The 12,243-nt window shown below is 34.4% G+C and overlaps 1 protein-coding gene across 1 annotated transcript; it reads left to right on the forward strand.

Annotated features, from left to right (window-relative positions):
- Positions 1 to 1,746: 1,746 nt before the first annotated feature.
- LOC127850336 (serine-rich adhesin for platelets-like) lies at positions 1,747 to 9,325 on the forward strand. The gene is made up of 7 exons (XM_052383310.1): positions 1,747 to 1,916; positions 5,257 to 5,455; positions 5,610 to 5,800; positions 5,997 to 6,386; positions 6,569 to 7,048; positions 7,328 to 7,436; positions 7,688 to 9,325. Exons 1-7 carry the CDS (start codon positions 1,850 to 1,852, stop codon positions 8,016 to 8,018), a joined length of 1,767 nt encoding a protein of 588 aa, XP_052239270.1. The 5' UTR covers positions 1,747 to 1,849; the 3' UTR covers positions 8,019 to 9,325.
- The last annotated feature ends 2,918 nt before the right edge of the window (positions 9,326 to 12,243 follow it).

The following is a 12,243-nucleotide window of genomic DNA, read 5'->3' on the forward strand; positions in this document are numbered from 1 at the left end:
TTAAGTACATAATTTAATCATTTAAGTAGGTGGAGGGTGATGTGAATCGTAATTTGTATGTGCTTGTCCAGTAAGTTTTAAATTTTTTTTTTTTTTTTTTTTTTAATTATTAAACATGTAATTGGTATATAGTATACATCGACATCATTTTCAACTTTAAACTTCTGCATTTTAAGATGAAAGCAATTCAGCAAATTAAGTACAAAGAAACAAGAACAAAAATAAACAAAGGGGTAGCAAGGTAAAACAAATGATCGTGATTACAAGCAAACAAATCAGTTTGTTTACATCAAAATACATGATTTTACAACATATTTTTTACATATATGTGACTTTTACAACGTAAATGTTTTGAACATATTATTGTATATATAGTGATTCATCTTATCACATCGAATGCAGAATATATATGGTATTGAGAATCAGACTAAGGCACCCGATTCTTACGCTTAATGACATTTAAATACTTATAAAGCATAAGGTCTTAGATCAAAATCATGTGTTCAAGTTATTTACATATACTTATATATATTTACATCTATATAAATAAATTCTGACATACACAATCACACACAAAAGCTTTCCCATAAACATCTATATTACAGGTTTTTTACTCCCGATGGTTATCGTTGAAGAACGTCAACTAGCAGGGGGAAACGCAAATTATTCTAATATATGTATGTAGTCTCATACAATTGTATTTAACGTCCTTGCATAAGGTAAAATGTGGAATATATATTTTTTTATAAACATATACAAACATATACGAAAATTCCCACTTCAAAGTACACGTTTTAAGCATGTTGGTACATTAATGGTTTGTAGCGAATCAAAATGAAGTAAAGTTGTAATCAAGAAGCGTAATGGCATTCGGGTTGACTTGAAAAGATCTAAAGCTGAATTTCGAAACAAAAGCTTAGAGTTTAATCGCATACCGGAATATGTTAAAAGTCACGTTGATGTTTTGTTATAACTTATCTGCTTTGATCACCTCTAACAAAGCAAGCTGTATAATTGTGTTACAGAGGCCCAGATATTCTGCACTTAATACGTTCCTTAAACAGATATTTTGGTTTTGTTTAGCAATAAAGTTAAAATATGAGAAACAAATTACATATACAAATCTTAAGAATAAAATAATGCGATAATATATTACAGATATTCACACTTGTGAGAACAACCCACACTGCTTACTTAATAAACATAAATTGAGGTCTAATCATATTAGTAAGACATGTACAATACAAAACAAAGATCTTATTGTACATAATTCCACCAAAGGTACCGCTGGTCCCAGAAGTTCAGTTAACGCATTATTGGATTTAGACCCCTTTAAAATGAAATACACAGGCTTGGCTTAAAACTATGTCATTTACTGCAAAATATTGAAAGGTTTTGCCAAATTCTCTTTTCGGGTTATTGATAATTTAAATTATTCGTTAACGACATCAAAATAATTTGAACACGGATGTTTCAAATGATATGTTTAAGTAAAAACCGTTTATCTTAATACTTATTTCTTTTTGACACAGTAAATTTAATATTAAGTGGGCGGTAAACTCATTTGATACTGACTGCTCAACAATATTACACCACATTTCTTTTACTGCTTCAGCAGATTTCTAATATATTAACCCCGCCTCATTAAACCTTTAGCAAGTTCAGGATTGTATAAACCAGGCAGCAAGCGCATACCCACTTCCGTATCGAGGTAAAGTCCCATTGCAAACGAGTCAACTTAAAAACATTGCATATTAATGGTCCGCATACTTAATCCAACTACGATAGGAATAGGTACTGATCGTCGTCGAAAAAATTGAATGGTTATTACACTCTGACTTATAGACCGATGTGGCATTGTGAACAGTTTAATATCGTGATACAAAGAACCCGCGGCAAAATGGGAATTATCGCAGGTATGTGCTATTGTTACCGTGCAACAATACATGTAATCCAATTGTTTAATATTATTGTATGACTTTATACAGATGTCATAATTTATTCGTTCAACGAATTAAACAATATAATCAAATTCAAATAAAAAACTAGCTCACACATTTAACATACATTTTACATGTATTTTATTTTGATTTGCACATAATTTAATTTTTATTTCGGTTCCAACATCACAGATTCAACTGTATTAAATAAAATATTTGAGGAAATATAACAACAAAAACCTCAAAGCAAACAAGGGAATTATTGCAGTGTAAGCGAAATGCTGATGTTCTCAAAAATATTTTTTTTAAACAATAACGTATTGTAAAAGATATAAGCAAAGCTAAAAGTTTGTTATTGTATCAATCTCCGCATGCATATATGTTTTCGTCTGGAAAAGCACGTAAATACGATGTAGTTTTCAAGCAAGGCGCGAAAGATCATGACGTTATATAAACATAACATGCAACAAGATGCAAATCTAGGGCTTCAGTTAAACACCGTATATTTTGTATTTCTGTTAAATAAATTTATGACTCAAATAAGAACTTAACTCTAACGAATACATAGCGTTTAGTTCATATAGGATATTTTTTGAAAAACATATTGACTGTAAAATATAAAATCACAAACTTACAAAAGTCGAATAGCCTCTCCAGAATATATTTTGAAACTCCTGGAGATGCTATTCGACGATTGTAAGTATCGGACTCAATAGCATCTCCAGGATTTTCAAAATAATAAAGTAAATAACAGAGCTAACACAGATGTAATTCACTTTTTTATAACTTATAAATAACTGTGCAGTATTTATTAAAATTGGTTGGTTTCTTCTTTATTAAATCCATTTTATGAAATAATGGTATTTTTTATTGAGTCTCTAATTATAAACGATCAGGGAAAAATGAAATCGCGTGCGCATACGTTGTTTATCGACATTGCAATTTTTTTGCCTATGGATTGGAAATCGACTTAAACCTCTTAAACATACCTTCCTAGAGTACCTGCATGCGCGTTACTATGTCAACGAGCAGTTATATACATGTATATGGAACTTGATAAGTGAGAGAACGTTAAAACATTAATATTCGCTTAAAAGTTTGACTTTAATTGAAAACATGAGATTCGTTAACAACTGTTTCACAAAAAGTGTAATCCATTTGTGAGAAAATCTATTTTAATGAAAATACAATAACAAAACTATTAAATACATAGAAGATCTGGCACGAGTTGTCATATCATACCATATTTTATTAAACGAGATGAGGATTTTTGTTAGTAAGCGAGCCTTAGGCGAGCTTACTAACGAATTTTCTGCGCGAGTTTAATAAAATATGGTATGATTTGACAACGCGTGTTAGATCTTTTTTATCACATGCTTTTAAATGAGCAAATTAAATAAATATTTACGCAAACATAATGATAAATCCCGAATGTTGTTTACATTTCGTGACGTCAGTTGACGTTGCAACGTCATTTCAGCAAAATAACAAAATGCGATTGGTCAATAAACGAAAACTAAGCCTATGAAAACGCTTAAAAATGTTGTATAACACATGTGTAATAAAATAAATGTAATGGTTATATTACATGGGAAACAGGGTATGGCATGTGATAAAATAGTATTATATGTTTATGACATTCATTTAACACATGGATTTTTGAAAGAGGATCCCAATGGGATAAGAACAAACGCCTTCAAAATTGATCAGTTCAATGAAAGACACGCGGGATAATTTAAAGAGAGTGCGTCATGCTTGTAGCGATATTATATTTCATTTGTATTGGTTTTAATAGAAAATGCTAAAACATTGTTTATAACATATCTTAAACAGTTGCCTAATTAATAAGTATTTATAACTTTAATCATTTTCGTGAATAATTAAGTATTCGAATTGTTATTTATAATAATAATTCCCCGCAAACAGAGGAATACCATTATAATAGCGGATGAAATCCTCGCGGATTTTATTATATTTACGGATCTCACATATTGAAGATTTAATTTGTCATTTTCAAAGTTAAATAATACACGTACCGTTGAGTCACGCCGATAGCGGTCGCTTCCGCATTGGCTTTCAAAACAGGTTTTTGAAGTATGCAAATATTGGCATGATCAGACACTGCTTTATGTATGTTCTGCTGGAACACGGAGTAATATTATACGCTGTTCAGAAATCGTTTTCTGAATTGTAACAAGTTTTCTGCATTGTAACAAGTTGTCTGCATTGAAAATACAAATTTGAAATTAACTAAGTGTTGACTTTTATGAATAGCCTTCGAGTGATTATATCAAGTTTGCTGCATTAAAAATGTTAAAAATATATACTCTGTAGTTGCTTTGGTTGGCCTTTTAAGAGATATGTTCTACCAAAACTATGTGCAACAAATCGTATGATCACCTACTTAAAAGTTTAATACAAACAATGTTTTCCAATGTTCCATATTTTCCTGTTAAAGTAGTTCATTTGTAATAATCATATCTTATTGACGGACCATATTATGCCAATGTATTAGATAAGTGTGCGCACTAGAAATATCTGTCAGGATGTTTTTTTTACTGTTATAGCGTAAATAAACATATACTGATAAAGACATTTCATCTAAATAGCATTGGGTGCATGGCTAAGCTTAAATAATTTCTTAAAATATACGAATTAAACATATATTTAGTGTTTTCTTGCTTCAAACCGATTTTACATATCCAGAACTTGTCAGATGAAGCACATATAGTTGAGGAGGTCACGAGTGAAATACTTGTTCAGCATTGGTTTGACATATAACATAATAATGCGCATAACTAATACCATTATTAAAAAAGGAACTCACAGATCGTTTCGTAACGCGCACAATAAAGGTAGTGTTGTAAATTTGTAAAATCTCATTGACGTGCGCTAGTTAGTATTTTGTAGAAGCAACTAACATAACTGTATTTCAGCTTAATACGGATTGTATTTCTAGTTGTTCTTAGATGAAATACTTGTTTTTCAAATTTAGAGTTTCCGAAAAAAAAATGCAATTAGTAATGAAAGCTTTCATGTTCAAAAAGACATAAGAAGACGTTACGGCATTTCAACAATAAAACTGTCGTAAATGTACAAATTGACCCACGTAAAATAGCGTCTTCATTTAATATTGAGATTATATATTAACTGACAAATCTGACATACTCATGTAGTGCTTTTTGAGTTCACATCTGGCTTTTGCTAGTCAGCACAATCGACAATTAACAGTCTTTGTATTGCTTGTTGTAAACATTCTGAGTCATGATATTTATTGCTGCCCCATTTGAAAAACAAATGTATTTCAATATTTCAGTGTTCATTTGGACATTCTTCACATGGCGTTACGTCAACGCTCAGACCACATCTGACGTCATTGCGTGTTATGGGGCTGAAAATGAATGCGATATACTGAAATTAAAAACTTGTTCCGACCGCGAGCTAATATATTTAATAGACCAGAAGTACGGATCGAAGAATGGGTCGTGCTCTACCAACGAAAACAATTGCTTTATGTAAGACATCTATTTAATAATAAAATACGTATGTAATCTTCCTCGTCGGTAGGCATATCACTTTTAACTTTCAGATTCTTTGTCGCGTTTCTATTTTGCAAAATTGTTTGTATACATTTACTATTGCTGTGCGTATTTTATGTAATATATTTAGGTCAGGCTCAGGATGTTGCTCCCAAGCGGGGAGCGACTGTTTGAAGGACTACTCACAAAGCCATGCATACGACTTACATCGCGCTTGCTCTGGCAAATCAAATTGTGAAATACAGGCTGCCGGAAACTTGAACTGTTATGGAAATCCGGAATGGTCTACTTATGGGAAGATTTCTTTCTTCTGTACACGTGGTAAGAATTTACGTAAACATATCGGTTGTATTTGTTATATTGTTCACAAACAGGTGCAATAAAACGAATGATATGGTCATCGTTTATGAAATCATGTATGATAATGAATTTTGAATGCCGATTGAACTAACTGTAAAATAATGTCCGCCTTTAATGCGTATTCAGATATCAAAATCTTTACGATTTATATTATTAGATTCAGATGTGGTGCATTTTTGCGATCACGTTTTCGTCGAAAAGGAATCAGCCCACATTATATTTGACAAGCAGGATTTTTCATCAAACAACCACTCGTTTTGCTCATGTAACGTGGCATCTAGTGAGAATTTGATTGTTACTTACGTTGACATCCGATTGGAAAGGGTATATACATCAAAAGCAGCAACGAATTGCTCTTCCACAAGGCTGGACAGTTTTCCACAGATCCAGACCCCTATTGTTTGCACAAGCACATCAGACGACTCGGCAAACTTTGTGTACAAAAGAACCGTCAACACGACTGTTCGTAATGTGCGTTTAGCATTAAACGATCTCTTTAAACAAGACGCATACGACTCGCCTGTTTACGTATGGATTTGGGTTAAAGGTAACACGAACAAAAGTATTTTTCTTTTTTTGACATACATTCTGATTGTTTTATTATAATTTCCTGAACTGTATTTTGTGAAATTGTTAAGAACATCGACATACCAATTATAAGTGATACATCTGTTAAGAAAATCTAACAAGTTGTTATCTTTATTCATACGTTTTCTCATTCTTTTCCAGCACGCAATAATGCAAATGTCAACGTAACGTGCGATATAACAACGTACGCATCAAATATATCAACAACAGCACAAACCACGCCGACTACGACAATAACAACAACCACAACCGACACAACAACGAAAACAACGCCGACTACGACAATAAAAACAACCGCTCCCGACACAACAACGAAAACAACGCCGACTACGACAATAACAACAACCACAACCGACACAACAACGAAAACAGCAAACTTCACACAAATAACAAGCCAATCATACATTATCGCAAACCAAACTACTACTGGTTCTTCAAATACAAGCGTAAACGAAAGTTCATCAACCGATTCTACTCAAGTTTCAACTCAAATATCAAGTGCAACAACCAGTGCGACAATGCAATCACCAAACCAAAACGAAACCACTAATGGTTTCACAGATGGAACAACGAACACCGCATCGCAAAATTCAGTTTCATTTATGTCAGAAACAAGTAAAGGTAGTGTGGGTATTTAATACAGGACAATATATGCCACATTTTTTTTCTAATTAATTAAGCTTTAGTCACCACATTGGAAACGGCTATGCAAAGTATTGTCGGAGGTCGCTAAACCAATTTGACGGAATGCCTAATACTGAACTCAAGTACATTTACCGATTTGTTGATAGATTTGATACTCCAAACTTGATCATTACTTTAAAATAAATACTTATGTAAATCTGAGTTGAACCATAACTGCATGCGGATATGTTAATTCTATGATTTTATGTGATTTAGCTAATGATTCCGGAACGCCGAATACTGCGTTAATTGTCGGGGTCGTTGCAGCAGGTCTTGTTGTGCTAGTGATTGCCATAGCACTTGTCTGCATTATAAGGTTCAAAAGGTATTATGAACATTTACATTTGCATCGTCATAATCGTTTTGTGTGACTTACATATAAGAATAATAGCGCACCGCAATTTAATCAAAAACGTCAATGTTTCTATCTAGCACAGTGTATGTAATGTTTAATTACTTTTGAAGCGATCCTATGCAAAATAGACACTCGGGGTTCCAACAATTTATAAGTAATATAACACTTTTTTATTAGACATGACTCGATAAGCATCGAATTCATAAATGTTATTATTTCAGACGCTTAAAACGCCCAAATAAAATACCAGAAATTCCGAAAAAAGACACAGACACGGATGACTATGCTGTTATCCCATGCGACATAAACTCATCTGCTGATTCGGGTAATCCATACGATAATACTGTTGGTAGTAGAAGTAAAGTGGCGGAGGACACGGATTCAGGAAACACACACATACCAGGAGTAACACTACGCAATGAAGATAAGTTTCAGACCGAGCCGATCCTGAAAATACTTCATTCGGATAATAGTTACGTAGAATTTATCAGAGCAAGTTTTTCAGAAGATCAATATGAACTTCCAATTAACACACAGTGCAAGGACATGTAACCTGAAATGGAGCTTCGACCGATTAGCAATCTTGAGGACACGACACAGCAAATGGAGATACTATTTGCTGACGATTTGGAATATTATATTAAACCCGAGTCAGACTTTAACAAGCCTAAGCCTTGCATTCAAATGACGTCCCTACCGTTGCAAAATTAGGTAATACTCAACATGCCAATTACGAACCAAACCAAACAGATTAACAAAGGGTGGAGACAAGATAACATATACGCCACATCCACATTGCTTCACCAATGCCACGTTAAAAAGACAGATGATGATAATATACGTGTTTGTTTGCTTAGACGCGATGCTCCAATATTAAGCACCAAAGCTGGTAATTCAGAAGAGGAATGTATGAATGTACGCGACCAAATTTATCAGAAAAAAATCCTGGCGTTAAGAGTGCTTCAATCGCAGTGCCAATTCAGTATAAGTGAACAATAAACACTTTCCTTAAACAATACTCAGTGCTGATCAAAACTGGCTTAAAATATATATATGAGATTTGTATTATTACTAAAATAAACGACTTTAAGTTTAGCCATTTTGGTGTTAAGGCAGATGTAACCAATAATGAAGCTGTCGTGATAATCCGGGTTGTCTTAGGTCATTTTAATTTAACACTTACTGGTCATATCATATTCGGTGAACATATTGACTTCTTGATAAATTTGTTTTCAGGCTACCGATGTTGATCATAATACTATATCATGAACATCATTGTATTTGTGTAATCAGTATATTCAGTGTTTTTTACCTAAAGAATCGTGTTTGTTTTCCCAAGTCTACAGCATTTGTTGTTGTAAGGATACTAACATTATATGTAATCATATTTTCGCGTTTGACTCAATGCATGTCTCAGATGCTCCCCATTGCATATGCACATTGTTATACATGGTGTAATAGCAAGCGCTTGTAAAGTCAAGTATATTACATTTTATTCACAGATTCGGTATAAACCATGTAATACTGATAGTTAAAACATGCCTATGATATAATTTATTATTCAGACGAAATTAGTATGGAAGGGAATATCCGCCAGTACATGCATGCTCCTAAATTACAATTTCATTTTGCTTAATGACAATTGTAGTTTACTTCATGACAACACCATGTTGATATATTACAATTGGTAATACCCGCGATTACATGGATGATGCTTAATGACAATTGCATTTTGCTTTGTTTTATTTGTTTTACAATAACTGCATCTTCCTTGCGTGTTTATGCTTTTTTGTATCAGTTAGTGTTACATTACTTGCATACTTCGTTTTAATGTTACTCGATGTATGCAAATCATGTATTCTTGCGAGTAAATGACAAATGAATCATTTCTGTTAAAAAGTTCATGTGCCTATCTTCTTGTTGCTGAACTATCATCATTTTAATACTAAGTTATGCGTGAAAATGCATATTTATTGTAAGTTTTACTAAGCGAAATGACTAAGCACAAGGCAGCAGCTCACATTAAGTAAGCCGAATGCCGACTGTATAAAGACGAATGCATTAGTAATACTGAATTCATATAAGAGACGAGGAACCAGAGTTTTCTATTAATTTTCGGTAGTTATCGGTAGTGTTCGTAAAAATGTTAATTTTATGCAAGGTGTTGTTTCATATATACTCTGACAAATTTCTTCATCGCGCCATTTTAAACGTGTGGTCACCTATCTATTCTAAAAGGTCAAGTATTATTGTTTATTACGTTAATTGCATACAATTTTATTCTCCATTTCGAGCGCTAGGCTTTCATTTGGCTTTCGAGCAATACCCGTTTGAAGTAAATTGGCGTGATCCCTGATTATAAACTTGTTTTCATTTACGTTCCAAACGTCGTGTTGAGCGAGTATTCTCCGGATGTAGTGTTTTCCGGGGCGACACGAATTACCTAAATCTACCTAAATTTTCCCAAATCTACCGAAATCTACATAAATCTTTGTAAAAATTATTATTTTGCATCATGTTTGTGTGATGGGAACTATTGTTTTGTTTTATGCTTCATCTTTACTAGAGACAATATGTAACAGGTGAAGTCTACACTGTGTATTAGCAACCTGCTGTGGTGATCCCAATCTTATCAGCTCAATACACAGGCACCTGGCTACAGCCTTAAAAATCAATTGATACAACAATACGAACTGATTAACCTTTTAATCCGTTTTATTTACCATATATTATTTTATATACGCGTTCTATGCTAAATAATACAGGTAAAATCATTAGATACATTTAAAACAAAAAAAATAAGCACGTTGTCAAATATAAATAAGATACATTAAAGACACCCTTACAGAAATGAAAAGGTAGCGGCTAACTAGCAGCTAGGCAGCCGAAATGGAAATCCTGGAGGTAGCGAAAGTCAGCCAGTAGCGGCTAGGTTGCGGCTGAATAGCCAAAACCTATAGACGGCACTGGCTACCAGAGCCGCAAGCGGCTACTGTAGCCAAAAGGTAGCCAGAAACAGAACACTGTGAACTATTTCCATTAATTTGACAAATTTTCAGCCGCAAGCGGAAACTGTAGCCAAAAAAGTAGCCAAAAACAAAACTTTGGTGCAATAACCTGTATTAAATGAACAAACTGTCAGCCGCTAGCGGAAACTGTAGACGAACGAACGAACGAACAGACGGACGAACGGAAGAAGGGACGAACTAACGGACGGACGAAAAAAGAGACAAACGAACGGACGCACGGATGAGCGAAGGCATTATGAACTCCACGGCACAATACAGTCAAGAAATCCGGTCAGCGGAAACGTCCGACTGCAGAACGAACAACCAAAAGCAAGTTTAAATAGTGTTCAAGACGAACGAATTGACGGACGGACGAACGAATTGACGGACGGACGAACGGACGGACTAAATAAGGGACGAACGGGCGCACGGACAAACGAAGGAACGACCGAAGGTACGGATGGACATATGCATATGCGGACTGCACAGACTAATATGGGACGACACCTTACGCACATTCATTAAACCCCGTTTTCCAAAAGCGCATATGCCTAGAGTATTATTCAAGATTAGCCGGCTCAGGCAACACAGGTTAATCAGGGACGAAACTTTCCGCCTAAACTGGATGTTCGCTTCCTTTAAAGGAACGATGCCATAAAAGCGGAAAATGTTGCGCCGGACTAGCTTGTGCAGTCCTAGAGTGTCAACCCAGACTAGCCGGCGCATTCCGCACAGGCTTATAGAAGCCGAATCATTACGGGATTTTGCTTAGAAAATACTTACTTTAAAGGGAAAATACCATAAAGGCGGAAAGTGTTGTGCCGGATTAGCCTATGCGCACTTCAGAGCATAGTCTCTGATGACACTTTAGGAACTTTAATTCGGCCCAGTTTTTCCAGAATAAGGCTCACTTTAACGCTTGTAAGAAATGGGGCGTTCGATAGATTTTCATAGCGTTTAATATAAAAGAATAGAAACAATCAAATAACGAGTTTCGTTTTTTTTCGGTTTCGAAAATCTTTCCTGGAAAACCGTAAATATTTTAAATGCGGTCAAGTAGCATGATTTTGAAACCGCATCCTAAAAAAATATTTTCGCACATAAATTCCCAGGCGTTAAACCTGCCAATACAATATTAAACTAACAAAATAGAGTTGAACCAAAGGTAAACCAGTTATAGTTGATATTTATAAGTGTATTTAGTATCCCTTTATTGGCCATATAACTCATTCAGCTTGACACTCATGTATAGGCTTATTATTGACTATACTTGTAATGTCTGCTGTAACACTGTCGGTAATAGTTTTAATACACTGGGTCATATGAATGACAAGTTGCCTTTTCAATTTTTAAGTAATTATTGGAGTTTATGTTTATTACTTTAATAATATATATGATATTAATGTGCATTACAAATGTAATTTATGCGTGTATTAAGTATCGTTTAAAGTACCTATCGAATTTCATTTAGTTTTTTTCTAATCGAAAATATAATCTAGGCGGAAAAGGTCGTCCCTAATTAGCCAGTGCGGACTGCACATGCTAATCTAGGACGACACTCTACGCACAAGCATTAAGCCACGTTTTCCCAAACTGAAGCTCATATACAAATACGAATGTTGCGTGTGATGGGAAAGATATGGGCAGAACGCCATAAACCAGGACGCTGGTGTGACGGGAAGGCGAAAAACAGCATTTTTACCGAAAAAGTCATTGGCGTCCTTACAACGACAATCAGAAATTTCCAGAAACACAATCTTAGCTCGCCG

This window comes from Dreissena polymorpha, chromosome 11, assembly GCF_020536995.1.
Source record: "Dreissena polymorpha isolate Duluth1 chromosome 11, UMN_Dpol_1.0, whole genome shotgun sequence".
Taxonomy (NCBI): Eukaryota; Metazoa; Mollusca; class Bivalvia; order Myida; family Dreissenidae; genus Dreissena; species Dreissena polymorpha.